A 27,466-nucleotide genomic window follows, 5' to 3' on the forward strand; every position below is an offset into this window, starting at 1 on the left:
AATGGAATAAACCCATACCCAAGAAAAGAATTCAAGGTTCTCTTTCTAATGAACTTAATTATTTGTTTTCTATCATCAAAAAAATGTAATTCCATATTTGTATATTGAAAATTGTATTATCAGTTGACTGAAAAATAAATTCAAACTATTTAAATATATGTATCCTTCTGATGATGGGTTATAACAGATATAGAGAAATTATGAAAGGCCTAAATTAACATTTTATAAGACTGGGTGTGTAACAGTACAGTCAGCAAGTGGTACTTTCCAAAGAGCATTAAGACATATTAAATATTCATTAGGCTGCTAAGGCTGCCTATTTGTGAAAGGCTCATTCATTTCTTGGAATAACCAGAGACGGCCTTTCCAAGTTTGGGAAAGATGTTTAATTCATTCAAAACCAACTTACCTGACAGAAAACCCCCTAAAGAGAGCTTTTAGAATTGAAGATGTTGAATTATCTCTCACTTGAGCTAAGCAAAACAAAACAATCAATCTATTATAAGGTACTTCTAGATTCAGTCTTTGAGTTAATCTCTGACTACATCCCCTTTTTCCTTTATCTTTAAAATTTTCCTAATGATTTTTGCCTCAAATTTCTACAATTTTCTCATTCAAAAAACATTTTTTGAGCATTTATATGGTAGTGAGTTGGTAAAGGTTGAGGATGTTGAGTAGAATAAAATCTATCTGGTCTTAGTCTCAAAGAATTCACAATATGGTGGTGGGAATAGAGACATAAATTATAATTCAGTGTAATAAATCCCTCAAAGTTAAAGTGTCATGGAAGCAAGAGGTTGCCTAAAGGAGTCATGAAATGGAAAACAGGGGACACTTAAGCTAGATTTTGAAGGATAAATTTGTTGGGTGAAATATGGAAAGGGGAATAGAGGGTCTTTTACCTCCATTTTCTTGCTTCTCCCTCCCCCAACTTCTCTTAAAAATCACCATCTCTACCAAGTGGGAGTATTTATATTCCCACTTCCATATTTCAAGTCCTCATAACCCCTTATTGAAGTATCTTGTCTGTTTCTAATCCATGCACACTATAGATTCATCTTCCAAAACGGCTGATTCCATTTCTGAAAATCTTTCAGCTGTCTACTAACTCGTGAATTCTATAAAGTCCCGAATCTTCCAATCAAAGTCCTCCATAATATGGCCATGGACTACTTTCCCAGACTTTTCTTCCACCACTATTCTACCCATGGTGGCCATCTTTTTAAAATTACTGTTTACTTATTCATTGTTTTCCAAACATATCCTACACTTTCACACTTGCATACTTGGATCTATTTCTTTGACCCAGCAGTGCTGTTCATTATAACTTTCTGCAATGATGTTACTATTGAGCACCTGGAATGTGGCTAGTACAACCAAGGAAATTAATTTTTTATTTTATTTAGTTTTGTTTTTGAATTAAATAGCCACATGCACTCATAACACCCATATTGGATAGCACAGGTCTACAATGTTCATTCTACCCATAAAAATCTTAACTATCCTTTAAGGCATTTTACTTTATTATTTAAAAATCTTTTTTTCATTTTTATTTATTTGAGGGGGGGAGAGAGAGAGAGAGAGCGAGCGCACGCAAGCAGGGGAGAGGTGCAGAGGAAGAGAGAGAAAGAAAATCCCAAGCAGGCTCCATATTCAGCCCAGAGCCTAAGGCAGTGCTCGATCCCACGATCTGAGACAAAATCAAGAGTCGGATGGTCAACTGACTGAGACACCCAGGCACCCCAAGGCAATTTTAAATATCACTTCATAATAAAGCGTTTCTTCATTCCATCATTCAGAGATAGCTCCCCTTCTTATACTTATTTATTTACTATATTCTGATTTGTATTATATTTTTGGGTATCTCACTCTTCCCTCGGCTTCCAAATGTTTCTCTCCCCTACACAACAGTACGTAGCTTTTTGAGAATAAGATTGATTTGTAGGCCTCCTATAATTCCTGGTAGAGTCTTAACATAAAAGGATACTCAATAATGAATAGATTTTGAAAGAATAATATATAAATTAAGTTCCCACTCTGAACACAGACACTTAGGTTTATTCTACTTAGTTCATGTTAGAATAGATGATCCTATGATTTAACAGTCTTGGTTGGATCACTGAACTAGCCACTGTTTTAGATAAGCATTATACTAATGAAGTCATCAAAAAATAACTTAAATATTTAGCATGAGTATCCATAAAACATTCTGATAATAACCTTAATCCATTTGTTACCTTACTTCCATGAATAGATGGTACATAAACCACAAGATGAGACAAAGAAGGATAGTCTTGAAGTCTTAATGTCAGAGACTAAAAAAAAAAAAACAAAAAAAAAACCCCACAATATAAACAGCTGATTTCTGATGGCACACAGAGCTTTAAGCATGTTAAAAGATAAATTACAAACACTAATTTCTTATTATTTTGTTATTAAAGAAACTGATTTCAAACTTCACATTTAGGACTTCGTAAAATTCCCATATTTACATTTTCAGGTTAAATAATCCTGCTGAAGTCAAATTCCTGATAATTTTGTAAGTACAGACTACCAAAAATATTCCTTGAACTATATCCCTTCTTGTAAAACAAATGACACTTAATACTAAATTTAGTGGTTTTACATAATCATTTCCAGATATGGTATCTTTTATAACTTGTCCATTTGTTTTTTTATAACATACTATGATTTCTACATTTATTTTGGTGGTATATGACAAAGAGCATTCAATGAGTGAATAAATGAATACTAAAAATAATGGAAGAGTTGCAACTTAACCTCAAATGATTTTGATCTAGCCCAAGCAGTAAAGACTTGCCATCTAACGATGTATATAAACATCACCTCCTGGAAATTATTCAGCAAATGACATGAAGACACAATACGACTAATAATGTACCTTATCAAATGAACATCTCTATTTTCAAAATTAAGACCAGATCCTTTAGTCCATATTTTGAGGAATGATTAGATAGGAGACTGGTCGATTTAATGAAAAACGAAGCCACCATATACAGGGATTTTTTTTTTTAAGTTTATTTATTTTGAGAGAGACCACAAGCAGGAGAGGAGCAGAGAGAAAAGAAGAGAGAATCCCAAGCAGGCTCCACGCTGTCAGTGCAGAGATCACTGGGGAGCTCAATCCTATGAACCATGAGATCATGAGCAAAAATCAAGAGTTGGACGCTTGATCGACTGAGCCACCCAGGTGCCCCCAAATATAGTTTTTAAATCCAGTTTTTTTTTCCTGGAAGTAGGAGTGGGGATGGAAGTAGTTATATGTGGTAACAATTTGTATGCATTAAGAAATTTCTGCAGACAGTTAACTTTCTCCAGTGTTTTTCAGAAGCACATATGTGGGCAAGTTGAACAAAGGTGCTGAAGCTACAGAACTGTTAACAAGTGGCCCTCTAACAACCTGAGCAGATTCACCTGTGAGTGTTTTTAAACTCCTAGGCTTCACCTCTACTTGGCAGTCTCAACAAGACTTAAAACATTCTACTGTAAATGAAAAGGCCTTAAAGAGGTCTCAAAAATCACAGTGACAGGCAATTGAGACTACCCAGACAAATGGTAGATTAATTATGAAAGATTAATTAGAAAGAACCATGGTTACTTTGTGTAGTTATCCAAATAGCTTTTGTTATTTATTTGCAAGAATAATTTTTTCTCAAGAATTATTTTTAGGATCAGAATACTCTGAAAAGGTAACAGTGCCAAAAAATTTCCTTATAAAATTCTCATATAGTTATAATGTTAGTAGGTATGAATAATATAATAATTCATGCAATTGTTATATTGACAAATAAGATTAATATGAAGTTCGGAAATTTTTCAGTGTTTTAAGGGATTTTAAAATGCCCTTAATGCTGTTTGCAGAGCAAGGCTATGATGCTAAAGTATGATTAAGGCAAAATGGTGACAAGATAGTTTTCTCATATAAGGTAGGTATCTTTAGAAAGTTAATTTTTGTGTTTGTTTTCAACCATAAATCCATTTTGGCTTACCAAATTCTTGGCCTGCTGTGTTGTGTTTTGAAGAAACTTCTTCATTGTACCCATGGAAGAAAAATTCCATGGGATTGGCATTTAAAAACTGAATTTACAAGTGCTATGCTGGACTCTTCTATTTATTACAGTTCAGTCAGCAGCAATGCTAAAAGTGGTATGATTCTATGAACCTAACATTGCTTTCATTGAGATGATATAAATAAGATCCACAAAATCTTATTAATCTTTTCCCTTCAACTTGATGACAAAATAATTTTGTGTCCTTTTTACAAATGGCTAACACATATATAATTTTGATTTTCATGAAAATGGAAAAATTTATGTTTAATAATTATAATCCTCTTCAGATGAGAACACCAAAGATTGAAGAATATTATAATCCTTGTTTTCTAAACTTCCTTCTTCCATTTTCCCCCTTCTAAATTTCAGTAGGCTTTTAACATTGTCTGACAACCTCTTTCAGCATTCACTATAAAAAACAGCTGGAATAGCTTGTTCTCCTGCTGTTCAGCCAGCTATTTCTTACATTTAGAATAAACACATAGGGGTCCAGAACTAGATGAATACATTGTTTAATCTTTGAGATCAAACATGTATTATAAGGATATTATTATTTAAGAACTAACTTTTTAAAAATAGGAGCGAAGTAATATCCTATCAGGGTTTTCTTTTTTTTTTAAGTTTACTTAGAGAGAGAGCCATGAGTGGGGCAGGCGTGGAGAGAGAGAATCCCAAGCAGACTCTGCAGTGACAGTGGGCTTGAAGTCATGAACTATGAAATCATGACCTGAGCCAAAAATCAAGAGTCAGACGCTTAACTGAGTTACCCAGGTGCTCCTCTATCAGATTTTAATCATTTATTTCCTCCGAACTCTAAAATAACAGATTGGTTAGGATATCCAAATTGGAAATTCAAGGAAAGATGTATGAATGATTATGAGTTATGCCCTAATACTTTTGTTTGTTTTGCTCCTGCCTACATTAAAGTAGAATCCGTGAGAGACATTAAAAATGTTCATGTGAATGTAATCACTTTCCTATACTTGTGTCTTAAATACTTGTCTCTTAAATACAAAGCCACATGACTGAATATGCACAAAGTAAGGATGACCAAGGTGACAGAAAAAATTGCAACCATTTCAAAGTCAAGTGTGAAGTAACTAGCAATTATTCATTCTGTCATTCCTCTCTGTTAGTAAAGTTGACTATACATAAAAATATAAACATTCACGAACACAAATTAACTAACTAAACTGGAGTGGGAGATGACTGGGACCAACCAGATGGCTTCACTTTCTTTTTTAAAATTTATTTATTATTTTTTTTTTTAATTTTTTTTTCAACGTTTATTTATTTTTGGGACAGAGAGAGACAGAGCATGAACGGGGGAGGGGCAGAGAGAGAGGGAGACACAGAATCGGAAACAGGCTCCAGGCTCCGAGCCATCAGCCCAGAGCCTGACGCGGGGCTCGAACTCACGGACCGCGAGATCGTGACCTGGCTGAAGTCGGACGCTTAACCGACTGCGCCACCCAGGCGCCCCAATTATTTTTAAAAATTTATTTATTTATTTTGAGAGAGAGAGAGAGAGAGAGAGCAGAGGAGGGGCAGAGAGGGAAGGAGAGAAATTCCAAGCAGCCTCCACACCATCAGCCCAGAGCCTGTTGTCAGGCTTGAACTCAAGAACCATGAGACCATGATGTGAGCTGAAATCAAGAATCAGAAGCCTAACCAAATGAGCCACCCAGGTGCCCCGAATGGCTTCACTTTCAAGTTTATGAGGCTAGGATTCATTATGAAAATACATTAAAAAAAAATTTTTTTTTTGATGTTTATTTTTGACAGAGAGCTCAAGGAGGGGAGGGACAGAGAGAGAGGGAAACACGAATCCAAAGCAGGCTCTAGGTTCTGAGCTGTCAGCACAGGGCCTGACGTGGGGTTGGGACCCAAGAACTGTGAGATCATGACCTGAGCCAAAGTCAGAAGCTTAACAGGTGCCCCTGAAAATACATTTTTAAAGTATAAATTTACTTGAAGACTAAAAATTACCGATCCTGATATAATATTATGGGTTATAATAAATACAATTTGGAAATTACAATGGATATTTTCATCAAATTTTAGAACTGTTTTATTTTCCCAACAATATTAACCTTTTGTAAAAAGACTTGCTGACCTGTCAGAGTTAAGGAAATCACTAATAATTAAATAAATCCCATGGAGTACTAGATAAAGTAGAGTTATCCAAGTGCTTGACCACAAAGTGATGTTGAAGTTGATCTGGAAAATTACTTTGCACCTCTTTAAGATGCTCACTTCCCTACTGTAAGTCCTCTCCAAAACTCAGCTTCTATTTTAAGATAGACCGTTCCAAACATACTCTCAAATTCAATTTTAAAAATTTATCTAGCTCTTGGTATGATGCTATAATATACAGATTTAATTTTATTAAATTTTTTTTATTATTTATTTTTGAGGGGGAGAGACAGAGAGAGACAGAGTGCAAGTGGGGGAGGGGCAGACACAGAATCTGAAGCAGGCTCCAGGCTCTGAGCTGTCAGCACAGAGCCAGGCAAGGGGCTAAAACCCACAAACCGTGAGATCATGACCTAAGCCGAAGTCAGATGCTTAACCCAGACGCTTAACCGACTGAGCAACCCAGGCATCCCTAAATTTTATTTAGAAAAGTGTTAACTTACAGTTTTTACCTCTGAAAGTAAAAAAAAAAAAAAAAAAAATTCATGTTATTCTCCATTAAATATATTACCAGAGAAAATATTTCTAAAATTTATGTTAGCAAATCTCAAGTTTACTTAATACTTAGATGAATTCATAGAGGACCATACTCTAAAATGCCTATAGACGCAAGTCTTTTTAGTATTTTTTTCCACTGGATATTAAAATTCTAAAGCCATAATTTACCTTAATTGTTGGCAGCAGTTCAGCTTTCCATGATAAATCAATCCCTTGCCGGCTTTGAAATGAATATGAAAATATAATTAAAGAACAAATATATTAAAATACTATAATTTATAAATAAGCTTCAGAGGAAAAAGAAACCAGCTACAGACCTATCAGTGAAAGTTCTAATGAAGTTAAGTCCAGTAAATCTAATCCAATATACTCTTATCTATAAAGACTTTAGGGTACAAAAAAAAATGTTTTTCCTAGCAACTGACTATTTCAATGTTTGCAAATATTATTGGTGTTAATTTCCCTTCTTTTTCATTTTAAAATCAATACTACAATTTAGTATAGCAGCAAAATGAGTTTAATAATGTATGAAGCTATTCTAAAAAGTGCGGTGTGATTTGTATTATTTACATTGAGAAAAATGAACAATCAAGGTTCAAAAGACTTACCACATAGAAGTGCTGTTTATGCAGCCAAATATCCAACTATTTGTATCCTGTTGAGTAATAACACAAAGCACATAAAATATTATAGAAAATAATTATATAAAATAGTCAGCTTTAACATTTTACTGTTATGTTACAGGGTTAGTAGGCACAATGGAAACATAAAATAGCAACTTGTTATTGAGAAACATTTCCAAGCAGTTGTCAAAAGTCATATAATATAGGTCAAGGGTAGGCAAAGACGTCTGATGTCAACATAGATAGGTAAGCAAATAACCTAGAACAGCAGTAAGAGAAAGAGTGACCTCTGAACAGCATATTGCCTAAGTAATTCTAATTTTTGAACCAACACTTCCAGAGTTCAGAAACGTCCATACTTTAATTAGTTACATAGTAAGTAACCTACATTTTAAGTAAAAACAGAAGAATGATCACCTAGAGGTCGACTTTTTTTTTTTTTTTAATGTTTATTTATTTTTGAGAGAGACAGTGACAGAATGCAAGTGGGATAGGGGCAGAGAGAGAGGGAGACAGAATCCGAAGCAGGCTCCAGGCTCTGAGCTGTCAGCACAGCACCCAACACGGGGCTTGAACTCACGAGCTGTGAGATCATGATCTGAGCCGAAGTCGGATGCTCAACCGACTGAGCCACCCAGGCGCCCCGAGGTGGACTTTTATAAAAATAGAAAAAAAAAAAAAAATCCAGAGCCAAGTAATTAAAAATAGCAATTATTCTAAGTATAGCTTGTTAGTTTATTGTTGGGTACTTATTTGATTATCATGCAAAACTTCTATGTAATTGAGAATGTGTTTGGGTTGAAGCAAAACTGCAAGGGCTCAAAACAAAAGCTAGTTATTACTGTATCCGGGTAGCAGGGGAATGCTGCAGAGATGGTAGTGATAGTTTAACAATATTACGTTATTTATCTTCAGTAGTTTAAAAGCAGTAGGACTAAAAGACCAAAGGAAGTAGTAAGAGCAATGTTCCAAGATGTGATGATCCAACTACTGAAATCCTACACCAAGGTGTAAGAGGATAAAAAACACTGCTCAGATAGCTACATAAAATTTGCTTTAGTAAACAGAGAGGACAATGAAAAAGAAATTAATCCCTTCATTCAACCAGTATTTACAAAGTCCATTCTAGAACCATGGAATCATGCTAAGCCTCCAAGGAAAATGATAAATGAGACAGACACCATCTCTGCCCTCATGGGGCTTAAAAACAATTTCAAGACATTTTCCAAGAATACAGAAAAGAAAGCTGAAAGGAAACAAAAAACAATGTGGTATTTGTCTGCTCTCCACTGCAGCCAAAATACTTACCGAACTTCTGTATCAGGTGCCTGTGTTTCCCAGAATAACGTAATATTAAAAAGGCAAAAAAAAAAAAAAAAAAAAATCTGCATAGCTTAGACAAGAAAAGTCCAGCAAGCTCTAAAGATCCAACCCACTTTTGTAATGGGTTTTTGCAGGGAGCCTATCCTAAGATAACCCTTAATATGAAAGTTGCTAATATTCCACACTATTTACACTTCAGTGTATAGTGAGTTCTGACTTATTTATTAACAAATTGAAAAAGTATTATTCAAGCCCATCCTTAAACACCATGTTGATATAATCTATAAGGTGTCAAAAGAACAATTTCAGGTCATCTACTAAGCATCCCTAACTCAACTAACTATAAAAATTATATTAAAAATCTTAGAAAAAGTCACTCAAAAAATGCCAACTAATTCCTAAGGTATACAGAAAATGCTACTTGATCATAAAATTTATAGATCTAAAAAGAAATACATCTACAGTAAAAAACAATGCTCTCAATGGCTGCTAAAACTGTTAGGTAAAAAATTGATTAGGAACTTTATAAAAGATATATCATGCTGATACCACCCTAGTCCACTGATAAGTCTTTAGGTCACTAAAGTGGGACAACCAGATATTATAGATCTTCTAATAAGTACACAGTTCTACTTATAAAACATTCTTGCCACAAAAAATGATAATTAATCAAAAATCAAAGTTCTCACCCAGAGCCTGCTTTGGATCCTCTGTCTCCCTCTCTCTACCATGCTCACGCTCTCTCTCTCAAAAATAAATACACATTGAAAAAAAAATGATACCATAAGAATACAGTCAGCTAGGGGTACCTGGGTGGCTTAGTCGGTTGAGTGTCAGACTCTTGATTTCAGCTCATGATCTCATGGTTCTGGAGACTGAGCCCTTGAGTTGGGGGGGTGGGTAGAGTTTCTCTCTTTCCCTCTCTCTCTGTCCCACCCCCACTTGGCTCTCTCAAAATAAATAAATAAACTTAAAAAAAAAGAATACAATCAGCTAAACCCAGATTACGGGAATTCTGTAGAACATATAACCCACTTTCTTAAATAAATGGCGGGGGTAGGGGGAGTAAAGAGGGGCTGTTATAAAAGAGACTTAGGATCCATGAATCAAATACAACATGTGTACTTTTTAGATTCTGATTCAAATAAACCAATGTAGAATTAATTGAATGAGAGGAAAATTCAACATGGACTGGGTATCACATGATATTAAGGCATTAATAATTAATTTTATTGGATGAAATAATGGTATTATAGTAACATGCACAATTCTTATCTGTTAGAAAAACATATTGAAGTATTTAACGATGAAATGATAAAATGCCTAGAATTTGCTTTAAACATGGTTCAGTCAAAAAAAAAACTGAGGAAAGTATAAACAAGAATGGCAGTGTTGTTATAGCTATGTGATGATTATGTGAGATTTCATTATCCTATTCCACTTTTATATGATTGAAAACTTCTATAATACAAATTGAAAATATTTTAAAAATTCACTACATGACTTTATCCTAATTAATACCCATGGACCTTAATTACAGAAAAGAAATCCTCCAATAAGTCAAATGGATAATTTGAACTTTGGCAAGGATTTTTCTCAATATAATACTAAAACTGTAATTTGGAATTTAGTATTAAGTGAGTTTGGATATTTTAAGACAGCAGTCTAAGGGCTAGATTCTCCTAAGATAAACTGCCCATACAGATTTTAGGCTAAGAGATGCTAGTCTCTGTGAGAGACACAAAACTCTGGTCATCCCACTAAAATTAGTTTTCATTAGCATCTAGCCCACAATGCTTGCCTATAATCTTTTCTAAAGATTTTACAAAATATCAAATGGCAGTATTTACCAAGAAAGTGACACATGAGATTCTAGTTCTAAAGAATACAAACAATCCAACAAAAGGGAGAAGAGGAAATAAATTATGAAAAATGCATAGACAAAGTGAAGAATCCTGGGAAATGAAAAAAAAAAAACCTTTTTTCAAAAAAAGAGGGAAAAGAACCCAAATTGGGAAACAAGTTCCCGAAAGTATGCTGATAAATTATTACTTAAATATTCCTAATATAACAAAGGCATGCTATAGCATTTAACATATTTTTTACAATGTCTAACATAGTAGGTACTCATTAAAAAGAAATAAGAAAAATAATCATTTTGTTAACTCTTTGTCTAGGTAACACTGTAACAAAGTTATTATTTTAGAAAATGTTTGGTATAAAAAAACCTGCAATTTTAGTGTGGTAGCCAATGGAAAACAGTATTTACTTCATACAGAACAGTTTTGCTTAAATATATCTGTAAATTTTAAAATTAAAGGAGATTGAACTGAATTCCTTCATCCTAAATACAGTGAAAGTAAGGCAGAAAAACAATGTGAAAGACCTAAACTAGAACCAAGAGTATAATTTCGTAGTAAATTATCAGTCAAAGGAACAATGATTAATATTTTTTAATCAAAACTCCGTTCCAGACAAATATTTTTCAACTTATTAGATTTGATTAATAGCTCATAGCTAGAGGATATCTATTAGATATTAGTCAAATCTTTAAAAACCTAACCTTTTAAATTTACATAAAATGTGCCAATCATCTTACCAGCATGGTGCTCTGACAATATACATGAGTGTAGATTTTTCTATGATTTGCAAGAGGAAACGTAAAATATATCTTATCAGATTCCTAAAAAACAAAAAAGGGAAAACATAATAAAACTATTAAGAGAGTAGATAAATTCATCATTGAAATATCCAGATAAAGCAATGAGTAATTATTCTAGTTTTATCATTCTTGGTATTGTTAAGAACCAACATTCTAGGAGTGGGAAGATGTAAGACAGATATAAGACAGGGGTATCAAGTACCCTGTAGTCCCGAATTTGTCCTGGAAATATTGTTTGGGTTGAGGTTTTGGCCTTATGATCAAGATAAAATACATTTCTTAACTCTGTCTACTGAAAAGGCCTAGAAATGCTAACCCACTAGCCATAAACATCTCTAGTGCCCAAATTATGGTTTTTAGACACCAAATAATATTAAGAGCTCCTCAGAGAAAAAGCTGATTCAAAGTATGCACCAGGAAATGTGCAAAATGAGCTCAAATATCTTCTCATACTAGATAGGGAATAAACTATCAAAGACAACTAAAGAAAAGCTTTATCAGAAAGATTCAGAAGGCTAACTTGAAATGCTTTCCACTGGTCAAAGACAGAACGACTTTAATAGTTTAGATGGAAGTGCAAACATGTTTGAAGTATGAGTTCATAATAATACTAGAAGAAAAAGTCCCCCAAACCATTTATGATTACTGATGGAGGAGGCTTGTGAGCCAACTAGCTATTCTGAAAACCAGAAATATAAGACCCAAAGATACAGGCAATTTTAATTTTTTCCTTTTGTGATTATGTTCCACTTCTGATAAATTTAGATGAGAAATTTCCCAATACAGTGCTCTACTTAATAAAGAAAAAGTAATCAAATTAGAGTGCCACCATTTTTGCATCCCCCTAAATGAATTAATGACTCTAGGCATTCTTCATCAATAGCTGCTAACATCACAAAAAAAAGAGTAGCCAAAACAAAAGCTGACTCTGATCAAGCAATTGAATCTGATCCACAAACTAAGTCACCAGAAGAGTAGACAAAGGAATATATAAATGGCATGCAATGGGGAATATAAGGGAATGTATATAAGAGAATGCAATCAGCAAAATCAAGACTGTGAAACTCCAGAGGACAAATGACTTCTTTTTTCAACAAATAAGCTGCAAGGAAAGAATGGGGTAGAGGAAGTATGAGAGGTTAAAAGAGGAATAAGAGACATATCAACAAATGACAATATGTGGACACTTGTACTCTCATTTAAACAAACTGAGAAACAAAAAATTTGACAATTATGATAAAAGTGGATAACTGAACACTAACTAGATATTATTAAGGAATTTTCATTAAATTGTTTTAACGTGGGAAAATGATATATAGTTATCTTTTTAAAAGAGTCTTTAGGGGCGCCTGGGTGGCACAGTCGGTTAAGCGCCTGACTTCAGCCAGGTCACGATCTCGCAGTCCATGAGTTCGAGCCCCGCGTCGGGCTCTGGGCTGATGGCTCAGAGCCTGGAGCCTGTTTCCGATTCTGTGTCTCCCTCTCTCTCTGCCCCTCCCCCGTTCATGCTCTGTCTCTCTCTGTCCCAAAAATAAATAAACGTTGAAAAAAAAAATTAAAAAAAAAAGAGTCTTTAACTTTTAAAGATAAATAGTAAAATGTTTTTGAAAAAAAAGTAAAAAAAAAATCCATTGATGGTATACTTACATTATAAGCCACATAGGTCCATTTGGACACTTTTACTGGAACCCACATAGATGTCCCTAAGGTAAGGGAAATTAATTTTGAAACATTAAACAATTTCTTTTACTGAATGCTCATGAAATATACTTCTTTTTTTGAACTACTTCTCAATTACAGCAGGATTTGAAAAACAGGGTTTCCTGAACAATGGCTATTTTAAAATAAAAAATCCAGTAAGATGTTATCTATATGCTCATTAGCAACTAGCATTCACATCAAGGAAAGCATCTTAAATCTATCTGGTGTCTTTAACTCTAAGAAAGTATCAATAAAAAGGAAATAAATTATTTCATTTTCCAAACTGAGTATGACAGGTAATATGTTAACAGCAAAAGATACGCTGTTACACTAAAAGAAGACTGAAAAATGACTGATACTGAAAACCTAACTAAAGATTAATTATTTTATGGGACTGTCAGGAGAATAGAGACATTTAATTCTATCTTTAAGTTTTTTCTACTTGTCACGTTATTTTCAGGACAAAATTTTTATCAGCCACATCTTATAAATTGTTTTTTCTACTCTTTCCCTTCCTTAACCAAGAACCTCATCAGAAACTATCACAGAAAAATTAATAAGATATAACAGAATTACAGTACCTGAAATACCAAAGTTTCAAAGACTTTGCTAATAACAAATTTACCTAAAAATAATAATCAAAACTTAATTTAAAATAAAAACATATTATTACCACCAACCTGTTAAGTCAGAAATTATTGCTGGATTTTCCTCAAAGTGTTTTGCTGGATGTCTTATAAAGTGGTGATTCAAAACTGACAATTTCTTCTTGGGATTTTGAGTTATCTAGAAAGAAGGATACATTCTGCATCTTTTTGTATCCATTGTGATAGTTCAATAAAACTTTGCTTCAAATAATAACAATAAGAACCAAGAGTTATTTACTCTGGGCCAGGCACTGTTCTAAGTACTTAATATGTTAATAACTCATTTAAGCATCGCAAGAGCTCTAGGAGATAATAACCTTTACATTTGCATTTTTACAAAGAAACCAAAAGCAGACAGAAATTAAGGAACTTGCCCAAGGTCACATTCCTATTCAGAGTCTGGGTCAGGATTCAAACCCAGGCAGTCTGGCTCCAGAACCCATGACATTAATCATTACGCAACAGTACCTCTTAAGTAACAGTTAAGAATAAAATATACAAAGGTGTATAGAGTCAGATGAGAACTTAAGAGATCCACCCGACTAGTGATTCCAACACACTGATTCCAAACTCAGGCCAGTGCCAATCCCACAACAAATAATTCACTGGTCATTAGAGAAAATATGAGTTGCCAACTGTACTTCCTTAGAAACTACTTTCCTCTACTTTGTCCTACTTACTTTCATTGTGTCTAAATGTCCTTTCTTTCATGAAATGAAAATGAGAGCAGAAAATAGGATTTTTTTATTGCCTGTTTTAAAATACCATAGCACAATAAATATCTACAACTTTATACCAGTTTCTCCCTTAAAGAAAAAAAAAGTACTGGGTATAAAATCCATTTAGAATCTACCACTATTTAATTCTCTAATTTAAGCACTGAGGCTCTGACAGGTAAGCGATTTTCTCAGTAACATAGTGAGAGGATGAAAAAGAAACGACAGTGAGGACCCATGTCTAGTAAATCTTTTCAATCCCTTAGGAAGTCACCTTTTGCTTGAACATTTATTTCTAACTTGCTCTTGTGGAAGCTAGTACAACCCGATTTCAACAATTCTTATGGAGAATGGTCTGCCAAATCTGACTCCTTGTTACTTTGCTATATGAAATTAGAGGCCAGCCCTTCAAGAAACTGAAGACCAATGAAACATTTCTTTACAGATTAAACAATTTCAAAAAAAAAAAAAAAAAAAACCAAACACATCAACTGTTTTTCACAGAATTATTTCAAACCCTCACCACCCTGACTGCCTTCCCTGGATAAACTCAAGTTTGTTAATGTCCTCCTTATGATACAATATATAAAATAGAATATAGTTCTTCAGATATCATGTAACTACAGTAGAGGACACTGAAATTTTATCTTCATTGATGCAAACTCAAGACTTTAATCAACTCAATCTAATATAAAACTAATTCTGACTTTTTTTTTTTTTTTTAAGCAGCCACATCTGTTTGCAAACATTAAAAGTAATAGGTCTTTTTAGGGGCGCCTGGGTGGCGCAGTCGGTTAAGCGTCTGACTTCAGCCAGGTCACGATCTCGCGGTCTGTGAGTTCGAGCCCCGCGTCAGGCTCTGGGCTGATGGCTCAGAGCCTGGAGCCTGTTTCCGATTCTGTGTCTCCCACTCTCTCTGCCCCTCGCCCGTTCATGCTCTGTCTCTCTCTGTCCCAAAAATAAATAAACTTTGAAAAAAAAATTAAAAAAAAAAAAATAAAAGTAATAGGTCTTTTTGACAAAAATTTTAGTTAAGACAGGACTCTCCCATCCTTACTTACTCTGGGGAATCCATCCATTCATAAGTTTTTAGCTATGTCTTTTATTTTTTTAAATTTTTTTAATGTTTATTTATTTTTGAGAGAGAGAGAGAGAGAGAGAGAGAGAGAGAGAGAGAGGGCGTGAGTCGGGGAGGGGCAGAGACAGAGGGAGACACAGAATACAAAGCAGGCTCCAGGCTCTGAGCTGTCAGCACAGAGCCCAACATGGGGCTCGAATTCCCAGACTGTGAGATCATGGCTTGAGCTGAATTACGATGCTTAACCGACTGGCCCACCCAAGCGCACCTGAGCTAGGTCTTTTATGATAACCATCAGAAATTATTCTCTAATTCTGATTTCTTCGTACCACATGTTTGGGACTAAAGAAAGGTAGCAATCATATCCTAACTTTTTAATTGTCTAATATTTAGTCCAGTCTATTATATATAGTGAGTTTGTGAAATAGAACTCAGTTTCAAATTTTGATTCTTAGCAATATTAGTTATCAAAAATTTCTCATTTGTCTCTTTTTTTTTTTTTTTTTTAATTTTTTTTTTTTCAACGTTTATTTATTTTTGGGACAGAGAGAGACAGAGCATGAACGGGGGAGGGGCAGAGAGAGAGGGAGACACAGAATCGGAAACAGGCTCCAGGCTCTGAGCCATCAGCCCAGAGCCTGACGCGGGGCTCGAACTCCCGGACCGCGAGATCGTGACCTGGCTGAAGTCGGACGCCTAACCGACTGCGCCACCCAGGCGCCCCTCATTTGTCTCTTAAAAATGTGTCTGTAAAATACTTATCTATCCAGAATTATAACATATTACATACTAGTATTAAAATGTTCTCATCTCGGGACTTAATGGAAAACAAGATTTATTAAACTTAGTTTTATGCAGTGTGTCAACTATACTTCAATTAAAAAACAGATCTATGCACAATTTTTAAGGATTAAACCTGTCTATTATTGTTCTTCATGGGCTGAAATGGTTTTTTCCCTAAGACTACCAAATGTTATTCCAAATACAACCTGGTCTTGCAATTTCAAGGGATTCTATTATTATATCTAGTTGCACTCTCTCAAACAAACTCATAGTTTGACCATAGTTAAGACTCACAATTAAAACAAGGTTGAAAACTAAAAAATGTTTACGTTCCATGACCAATTCAGTGTTAATACTATAAAGCTGATTTACTTTAATAAATATACTAACTTGAATGTGGTATTTTGTGGCTTAAAATGTAGTAAAACACAACAATCTGGGTCTCCCTTTTTGGGGGAGTCCCTCTTTTATTGCATTCTTCAGGAGAGAGGTAAGCATCTCATCTACTAGTAGTTCTGCAGCTTTCTGAAGGGTTAAGGAAAAAACACAAATGCTACCCCCCACTTCCCCCAACAGAGAAAGCAAAAGAGCAAAGTTCTAAACACAATAAGGAAAGCATTACCTAGAGATCTATTGATAAACAGCCACACATACTAGTCTCTCAAAGAATTGGAGCCTTCAAGAGAAAGAATCCAAAAATATCTGAGCTGAATACTTTGTCATAATGAAGAAAACTACCTAATACACAAGGAACTTCTTCTCCAAAAGGAGAAGCCACAACCATAGTTCTCAAAACATGTTTCTATAAAACAGTGAAAGACTCCAAGATGACCTGAGGTTAAAAAAAGAGCTGCTTAAGATGAAAAACAGCAGTATGTTCCCAATTCACAGAAAAATATGTAAGTTCATTCCCTGAATTTTGCTGGAATCCTTGGTGCCCACTACTATATATCTGCTGGCAGACAAGAAAGAGATGAAAGAGCAATACTATAAAGGGCACTAGGACTTCCAGGTGTCCTGCTAATTGAACAACTTGGTAAATCACTGGCCTAGAGAGTTTATAAGTGAAATCTCATTACAGAAAAGATTCAACTTCTAGAAGTACATAATTTAAGTTTTGGCCAGAGTGGGTTATTCAATGAATTCAATGATAGGAATAACTTTTCTTATCAGAAAGGTAAAGATGCTTTTTAAAAAAATTTTTAAAAAAAAATTAAAACAAAAATGTCTAGTAAGATAGGTCATGAAGTCTACAACATATTACTAAGAAAAAAAAAGATAACCTTGTAGTAAGTATTTTCCTTAAAGTTAGAAGGATATATATCAAATTTTAAATGAGTAAAGGTGAAGAATTAGGGGGAAGATTTAAAGTATCCTTTCACTTTTTCATTTTCACTGCATTCAATTAATTATTCATAGTGATCAAAGTATTATCAGATACAAATAAAGAGATTTCTATTTTGAAACTAGTTATATAACATAAGGCATCTACTTTTATGAAAGTAAAAAAAATGTATTAAATCCTTCCCTGCTGTAACAAAAGCTTTTACTTTACTGAAGTAATATTTAATTTTAAAAATACATACTTGTTTAGTATCAGCATCAATAAGATCAAAGAATGCTCGAATTGTAGTCAATTGCAATTGCTTACACCTAAAGAATAAAGTTACAAATGAAACGTTCTTTAAAAGTATACTTTTGATACAAACATGCACAATTCTATTATTTAATGGAATATCTGGGTTTCCTTTACTGCTCTAAACTCTAAAAGTATTTAAAAAATCATTATTATCAAGTATATATCTTAAAGTTGAAACATAAAAATAAAGCAAATTAAATCTTCCTGGATGTTTGACAGTGGAACTATCAGGGTACTTCTGTTTTCCCTAAGTCTCCTTGTCTACCCCAGCTATAGACAATATCTGCCCCATCTTTCTATGCCTAAACTGTTGTGCTTCTTTCAGACACCATAGACTACACAGCCAGAGGAAAGTGAAAAAAGAAACTTTAAGCCAAATCATATAGAGAGAAGATAACTAGGGTCTACATATTTCTTACTCGTAATCTATTTATATAAAGGATAAATCTAACTCCTACTTGGCTTTCCATGTACTATTCTAGAATAGTCAATGCTACATTAATCAAGTTCCTGAGTTTGGTGACTGGCCAAGAGCTCAGTGGTCTTATCGCAAATACCTTTAATTTTGCTAAACTATGACAAACTCGAAAATTTTGATATTTGAGTCTAGCTTGAGACTGATGCTATTGGTTCTTCAAGAAATGATTTTACAGGCTGCCAAAGGAACCTTGGTCATACTGAGACAAAAACCAAGGTTAGAGTTCTAGGTACTTTAGTCAATCTTTCTCCCATATCATTATTTGTGGATAAATCAATGCACTGATGAGAAAAAAGGAGCACCACAAATCACCAAAATAAGTTATATTAACTTACCACACAATGGAGAGGTGGTCTGTTGAGACCCAGGTCTTAGGCACTGCTGAACTCTAAAAGGACAGGAAAAAAAAATCCAACTTAAGAAAAGCACATTTGTTATTCTCCAAAAGGTTTGAAATTCCCAGAAGCTAATATTTAGAAACATGTAACATTAGTTTCACTACTTTATGATGCATAGACATATTTAAATGATGATTATAAAAGGTGATCCAAAAATACTAAGGTAGTCCCTGCATAAAATCATTGTCATTACTCCTTAGTCAAGCTTAAATTACCCTTTAAAAAATTATTTAAGTATCCACAGATTCCTTACTGAAGTTTAATGTCTAACTCTATTACTCTATTAAGAGGCTGTTTATGATTCTTTAATAAATCACAATTATTTTAGTAGTTTTAGTTCTGACTATTCTTTGATAAAGTCTAAGATGTTACTTTTTAATCAGGTGTGCTTAAGAAATACCCAGACCTGGGGAGATTTTTCAAAATTAACATGCCTGACCACAATTCCAAAACTATTAAATCAGACTCTTACAAGTAGGGCCCAAGGTTACTTATTTTGAAAAAAATCCCTAGATTAGGATATGTATTACTAGTTAGAGACAGAATAGGAAAAGGCTCCTAAAAAATATAACTATTTGAAGAAAACTTCCTGACAATGGCACAGTACCCCCTTCAAGAACTAGACTCCTTTTCATACCAGGTAATGACTTCCTTCCCTGTGAATAGCATCTTACATACAATGGGGAAACATTAAGTAAATCTGATTATTATTTTTCACCGTGTCTCTCTTTGCATTCAAGAAAGGATTGTTTACTGTCAGCCTGGGTCCCTTAATGGGACTCCTTCAAAAACCATCCACCAACTTAAATACATATTTAGGGCAGTTATAGGAGTAAAATGTAAACTTGTATAGTGTTTAAGTGCCAGTTCTGTGTGAGTGTATATCACAGCATTTCAGCCTACTTTACTAATACAATCGAGGTCTCTAACTTAATTTTTCTAGTTCCAATGGATGTAAATGTCAATTAACTATTCTTGAGATAATCATTAAAAAATTGTTACTTCTTAATAATTGTTTTTTAAAGTAAACATACATGCAGATATATAAAAGACTATAAACTATTTAGGGGCTAAAATACTAAATAAAATTCTGACAATAACCAGCTTTGAGAAAATTCCATTAAGAGATAAAATATTTTCATCAGAGATACAGAATTACAAGCTCCTCAAACAACAAGTTATCAAACGCATCAGAAAAGAGGGACATGGACACACACACACACACACACACACACACACACACACACCCCTTAAAGAAACCAAAGTTCTTTAAAAGATAAGCTGGAGGAAAGGACACCAATAGAGCATCATGCCCCAACCAAGTCTAGGAAATAAGACATCCAATTATATATATATTTGTGTTTTACCAAAGAGTTGATATTTCATGTTTTGAGGACTTCAAGCAAATATCTGCCCAAAATATTCAACACCAAATAACAAGATTCATACTAATAATGAGGTCTGACAGATTTTCCAATTTAGTTGCAAAGCTATTATATGGTTATATCACAACTCCTCCAGTAATAAGAAAATGGTGGGTAACTGCAGAATGGCTTAATAATTTTTGTTTTATGTGTGGCAAGTATTCAGTAATACTTGTTCAATAAACGAACAGTAACCTAAGGTGGGGCAATAGATGAACTGAGCAAGGGAGTTATGTACGAAGAGAACAACCATGAAACAAAGCACAATCTCTTAAAAAGCAAAAAGAACTCTATGGATTTTTTTAGAAATTAAGTTATATGGGGCACCTAGGTGGCTCAGTCGATTAGGTGTCTGACTCTTGATTTTACCTCAGATCATGAATTCAAGGTTCATGAGTTTGAGCCCTGCATTGGGCTCTACACTAACAGCACTGAGGCTACTTGGGATTCTCTCTCCCTCTCTCTGCCCCAGCCCCGAGTGTACTCTCTCACTCTCTCAAAATAAATAAACTTAAAAAAATTATTTAAAAAAAGAAATTAAGTTATATTTGGAAATGATGTGTAGTATATACATGTATACATACTACATACAATATCTACACACTGTGTAGAGTTAAAAAGTTAAGATGATAACTGAAGATTTCAAGGTAAAAAATATAAGAAATAATATAAATCCTAAAAGAAAACTTGAACTCACTTTACAGAGGCTATGTATCCCAGTTAAAGACCAAATACTTGATGTCCTAGCAGGGGAGAATAATTAGCAAATTAATCAATCAGGGTTCTGTTATACTATCAAAGCTACTTTTTTAATTTTAAAATTGGTAAACCTTAGAGCGCCTGAGTGGCTCAGTCAGTTATGCATCTGACTTCAGCTCAGGTCATGATCTCACAGTTCATGGGTTCAGGCCCCGCATAAGGCTCTGTGCTGACAGCTGAGAGCCTGGATTCTGTTTCAGATTCTGTTTCCCTCTCTCTCTGCCCCTCCCCTACTCACACTGTCTCTCTCTCTCAAAAATAAATGTTAAAAAAAATAATAAAAATAATAAAATTGGTAAACCTTTATTCAAGTTCAACACTCATAAGTATGTGATATGCTTGATATTCGACTTCCATTATAAATAGCACACCACTCAGATGTAACAAGGGGCCTTTGGACTTCAGTCCACAAATTCTTATGGCTAAAACTCATCAATGAGTAGATACTTATTTTGAACAAGAAACAATTATTCTTACGAGTCACCTTCATAAATAAGTAATTTTCACAAGCTTTCTAAGATCCTTTTCACTTTCTGTGGACATAAGCACTATGCCTCTGCCTTCCCAGCATATTCATTCTTTCATATTCTGTCTCTCACACACAAACGTGCACACACACACCCACACACACATAGCACTACACCAACTCAGTAGTCATTTTCAAGCAAGTATATATTTTTCCTTTCATACCCCATAGTATCCATCCTGTTACTATTTCAGTAGAATCTTAAAAAAAGATTACCACAACAGATAAGGCACTGGTATGATGGCTTAATTTTGGAAGAAAAGTCAGTCCTGAACGAACTTGGTAATCCCGGAATCCTCCAGCTACAGAAAGTGTGGTTAAATTTATGTGTCTAGCATTTAGAATCCAATAGTTGTTTACAGTCATATAAAAATCTGGTAGGAAATAAAGACACATATTAAAAATTAGTAGTCATTCCCTGCAACAATAAAGTATCTATGATACTAATACTAAACTGAATTTCTGTTTAAGCCATACTGAATTGCCTACAAACAATGTTATTCACATTTCTCATTTTTGAGTAGTCAGTATCTTTATACATGGTCTATTTTCCCATTAAATCAGAGTACAAATACTAAGAGTTACTAAAGGTCTCAGTAAAGAAAAAAGATATTCAAACTTCATTAGTTTTGTCAAGTCCACACACAAAACAGGTCTCTACATCCCACAAAGATGCTGCTAGACCATAAGCCACACAGTGTAATAAGGAGAAACCCCTAAAATTCTACCAAAGATAAAGTTCACTATGCTAAAAAAATGGTAGATCTTCCTAATCATGGCAGTATGAGAGCTTAGCAGCTCTCTACTGTGGCCAGTTACCACTATACAAAGTACTATTTAAGTGATTAAAATACAATCAGGACAACAACAATCATTTTAGTCTTGAGACTTGATGCTGCTATGGAAAACTCTAAGGGTTAAGAAGGTTCTACTCAGGGTGCTCCTGGGTGGCTTAGTTGGTTGAGTGTGTGACTCTTAATTTTGGCTCAGGTCATGATCTCACGGTTTGTGAGATTGAGGCTCACATTGGGGTCCGTGCTGACAAGGTAGAGCCTGCTTGGGATTCTCTCTCTGTCTCTCTCTCTCTCTGCCCCTCCCCTACTCCCTACTTGTGTGTCCTCTTTCCCTCTCCTCTCTCTCAAAATAAATAAATAAACTTAAAACAAACAAAAAAAAAAGTAACTCATTTAGTGTAAGTAACAAGTAGCTCAAAGGGAAGAATCTGCAATTTTTCCACTTTATCTATGGAAGATGAAAACAATACAGTGTCAAAGATTTGAGGCCAGGGCAGGGGAGTTCTCCTTTCCTTTCTGATTATCAGAACTTAATGTGTTTTTACCCTGGCATTTGATCCTATTGAGGGCTTCAAACATTTTGGAACAGCAAACTTCTCCCATTAAAGATCTCAGCAATATTTAATTAGAATATGACTAAGCAGACCCATTCCTAACATCTGCAGGTCCTAGGACAAGAGGACCAAGGAACACATGCTATATGTCTAAATATATGTCTAAATATTTAACAGTAAAAATTTTAGCTAACAAACTGTTAAATCAATTATCTCTGCCTATCTTGACAAATATACATCTTCCAAATAACCTGGAAGACCAAGTTCAAATAACAAGTTCTAGGACATCTCAGAGATGGAGACTAGATGATGACAGCACAGGGAGAGCAGATCTCTAATCCATCACTGTACTATCCTCTCTTCCCATCTCAATTTCATCCTGCATTACAAGGATGAAGGATACCCAAGCTCTATTTGTACCTCATGCAGAGCCATCCCTTAGCCACAACTCAAGTTTATATACCTGCCCTCAGAACAGATCCAGGTAAGAGACCCACACAGGCCATGGAAAAGTCTGGAGGCGGGGTTACCTGGATCATGGTCCAAAAGTAAAGGCACAGCTGCAAATATAGGCCAAGCTGCTTGGCCTATATACTCCTCGCCTTATGGTGAATGGCAGTGCCAGGGCAGGGACCCCTAAAGTGCAGAGCCCAGTGCACAGCTTCCATTCCCCTATTGAAGGGCAGTATTTCCATCAAGTATAAACAGGGAATGCACTTCTGGAGGTCATATGGGTCTCCTAAAAACCTCCTCAAAAATCCGCCACCCCTAGAACTTTTGTTTGTTCATTCTAATTTTGGCTTAATGAAGTATGAAATAAATACAGAATAAATAAGAAAGAGGGTTACTAATTACTGGAAAGGCACCTAACATTAAGAATTACTTTCAGCCTGAACCTTTCAGAGACAGACCATCAGTAGCCTTCAAAAACAGTAAAACTGGACTCTTTTGAAAGCTCTTTCCTCAAAGAGTTTTTTAAGATGTATTCTGAGTAACTCTAATTTAACATACATGGCTCATCGACATAAAATGTAATAAAAAAGGTCTCAATTGTGATGACAAGTATTATGACTAGTCTATGCCTTTGAATTTTTTTCTAAACCTATAGGTCATTTGTAATTATAAGAATTAATAAAGCAAATTTAAGCAACTTCATTAAAACTAAAAATTTATACTGAAAGATTTCTACAAGCAAAGTTTTAAATGTAATAAGGGAAAAAATTAAACTTCACTGTAGGTACTGTTGCACCAGATATTCCAGCAAATAAATTACCCCTTGGCAATGTTATGTTAAAATGGGTACTTTGGTTTGGAGTCACTAAGGTATATTTCTCATTTTTATCACAATTAAGATAATGCAAATTTCGATAAGGTAAGAAGTGGTGTAAATTTACTGCTCAGGAAAAAGAATTCTTTTTCAAAGACTTTCTTCTGTCATATAACATTTCAATAAACAGTGAAGATAACACTTTTTTAAAAAATATTTATTTATTTACCTTGAGAGAGAAAGCATGAGTGGGGGAGAGGTAGAGAAAGGGAGAGAGAGAATCCCAAGCAGGCCCCATGCCCAGCACAGAGCTGGACACAGGGCTCGATCTCCTGACTGTGAGATCATGACCTTAGCCGAAATCAAGAGTCAGATTCTCAACCAACTGAGCCACCCAGGCACCCCAATACTAGACTTTTCTTTGAACATGCAGATAATAATGGTACCTATCTCACAGGACTGCCCTAAGTCTCAAGTGAAATAATAATGCATCATGTAAAGTCCTTAATACAACACCCAAAATATAGCAAAGTATAGTAATAAGTATTAGGAATTCTATCACAAATTCTAAATTTGTTTAAAAATTTATTTAAAATTTACATGGTGACCTATTTATTTTAAAACAAGGCATTTCTACTGTTTTACTTAAAATATAAGCTTATTTTGAATAGAATACTGTAAGAGTAAACAAAACACAGGAAGTTTAACAAACATACTTTAAGAGACAAAGAGTCATCTCCAAGAGTAACTAAACTGAAGCCCAAGTGTCTAGGGATTATAAGATACATGTTCTCCACAGTAAGATGCTACTGACAGAGAAAACAAAAATTCCAATTATTAGCCTAAGCTGAAAGTCACAAAGAAAGATGCTCAGAAATGGAGGTGTTAATTTGAAACTGAGCTGCTTCACACATGGTTAAATCTACAGCACACTCTAAAGAAAGTAGGAGCAAGGATTTGTTTAATCCTAAACAATAATGAGGAGGTCAGTTAGTGTTTATCTAATAGTACTTACCTGTTATGAAACGATCCAATGGCAACACAGGAGCAACATGAGGTGTAGCTTGTGTAATAAGAAGATTTATCAGATCTTGTTTAAAATTTTTCAATGTAAGCAATGCTCTTGCAACAAGGCCACCCATAGAGTGACCAATTATTGCCACACTTTTTGGAGCAAATTCTTGACCCTATAAAAAAAAAAAAATCACCAAGGCATAATGAAGGCTTATCATAACAAAAATTCCAAATACTTACCTCTCTATATGAGCAATTTTATAGAAAAAAAGAAAATTAAACTACTTACATAAACTTGCATAAGATACAGAAATATATTTTCATTTACTTATAATTGGTATATGCTACCATTTTGTATCCTGCCTAATATTTTTAATGGCTATGCTTTGGTTTTCTGAACCAAAATCAGAACTCTTCGTCTACCATATCATGTCTTACCATTTGTTACATTGGATGTAAAAGGTGTAATTATATTTGGTTTATTCCAAAATATTAGATTTTATAGCATAGAAGTCAGATCATTTATTTGAAACTGAAAACATCACAAAAATTCTGAACAATTATGGTTGCCATAACAATATGATACCTCATCATATTGATATATCTTATCAAGTTACTTCTCTATTGTGCACCTGGGTTGAAAAAGAAACCAGCAGTCCAAAATATTTACTCACTGACAATTACATATTTTATTTTTAAAATAAGCATTGCTTTTTCAAAAATCTTTTGTCTCCATATAGTATCCTTAGTTTCACTGCCAAACTTTTGCTTATCACTCTCCACACTAATCCTTCATCTATGCCTTCTCTCATAACTATGAATAAATTGGGCTTTTTACAGAAAAGAATTAACATAGTAAGCCTGAGACTGTTATCCTTATAATGGACTGCATATAAGTTGGCTCTGGGATACAGTCTGGAACCTTAGATTCCTGGATTTTCCCATATTTCCTAAATGGAAGAATGGCTCACTATGCTGAAACTGTTTTGCAAATAATACAGTTTATACTGCATACCTGCTGTCCTTCTGGTTGGGATTTTAGTACATGCTAGGCACAGGGTCTCTACATGACCAGCCCCCAGTAAATACTATGGGCACTGAACTTCTCATGAGCTTCTCTCACAGACAACACTTCACACATCACAATTCATTGCTGTATGAATTAAATGGATCCAGTGTAACTCCCCTTTAAGGACATTTGGAGGCTTGTACCTGGCTTCCTCTGGACTTCACCCCATGCACCTTTTCTTTATTGATTTTGCTTTGTATCCTTTCATTGTAATAAATCATAACCATGAGTACAAGTACATGCTGAATCCTATGAATCTTTCTGGACAATTATCAAGCCTGGGGATGGTCTTGGTGATTCCCAACACAGAGCTGATCTTAAAAAAAAGCCAAACTCTCCATTTGTGCTCTGAAACCCATCCCCTTCTGCCTTCTCAAGTACATCACTCCAGCAATTCTACTCACTTTTTTCTTGCACTGTTGTTTCTCGCTCTCTACCAGATCATTCTTGCTAGTATAAAAATATATTATTCTCCCTTAAAAAATAAAAACTACTCTTTTGACACCAACTTTACCCTTAGTGAGCACATCTTTCTCTACATCTCTATAGTGTAACTCACTAAAATCAACTGCCTATACAGTACTTGCTGTCTCCAATTTCTCAACTTCCATACACTCTTACACCCACTCCAATCACACTTTCACTTCAACACTCCTCCAAAATTATCAAGTCACCAAGGAATGTAATGGCCAATTCTCAATCCTCATCTTATATGAACTATCAACAGAATTTGACATAGATCACTTCTTCCTCTTTGAAATGATTTGTTCGGATTCCTTGACAACATATTATCCTGGTTCTCCTCTTACCTCACTGGCTACTTCTTTTTAGTCTCCTGCTGTTTCCTTCTCATCTCCCCCATGTCTTTTTTTTTTTTTTAATGTTTACTTTATTTTTGAGAGAGAGAGACAGAGTGTGAGCAGGAAAGGGGCAGAGAGAGGGAGACACAGAATCCAAAGCAGGCTCCAGGCTCCTAGCTGTCAGCACAGAGCCCAGCACAGGACTTGAACTCATGAACAGATCATTACCTGAGCTAAAGTCAGATGCTTAACCAACCCAGGCACCCTACCCCCCATCTCAATAAGGTAGTGACTCAGGCCTCAGTCCTTAGGTCTCTTCTTTCATATCTTGATTCCATAGTGATCTCATCCAATCTCATGGCTTTAAATGCATCCATATACTGGCAAGCCTCAAGTTATTATCTCCAGACTGGACCTCTTTCTCTTGAACTCTAAACTTAAAAT

General features: G+C 34.7%; 1 protein-coding gene across 2 annotated transcripts in view; it reads right to left on the reverse strand.

The window, feature by feature from the left end:
- Positions 1–27,466, reverse strand: part of PGAP1 (post-GPI attachment to proteins inositol deacylase 1) — an 86,562-nt gene that overhangs the window by 31,309 nt on the left and 27,787 nt on the right. The window contains exons 4-13 of one of the 2 annotated variants that reach the window (XM_043577377.1): positions 25,155–25,326; positions 21,741–21,898; positions 18,753–18,805; positions 17,887–17,953; positions 13,757–13,862; positions 13,023–13,078; positions 11,313–11,396; positions 7,376–7,422; positions 6,936–6,987; positions 2,238–2,315 (exon numbers count right to left, since the gene is read on the reverse strand). In XM_043577377.1, the coding sequence (XP_043433312.1) occupies positions 2,238–2,315; positions 6,936–6,987; positions 7,376–7,422; positions 11,313–11,396; positions 13,023–13,078; positions 13,757–13,862; positions 17,887–17,953; positions 18,753–18,805; positions 21,741–21,898; positions 25,155–25,326 (873 nt within the window). The remainder of the gene's footprint in view (positions 1–2,237; positions 2,316–6,935; positions 6,988–7,375; positions 7,423–11,312; positions 11,397–13,022; positions 13,079–13,756; positions 13,863–17,886; positions 17,954–18,752; positions 18,806–21,740; positions 21,899–25,154; positions 25,327–27,466) is intronic. The other variant, XM_043577378.1, reaches the window with a different exon arrangement.

The sequence above is a fragment of the Prionailurus bengalensis genome, chromosome C1, assembly GCF_016509475.1.
Source record: "Prionailurus bengalensis isolate Pbe53 chromosome C1, Fcat_Pben_1.1_paternal_pri, whole genome shotgun sequence".
Lineage (NCBI taxonomy): Eukaryota > Metazoa > Chordata > Mammalia > Carnivora > Felidae > Prionailurus > Prionailurus bengalensis.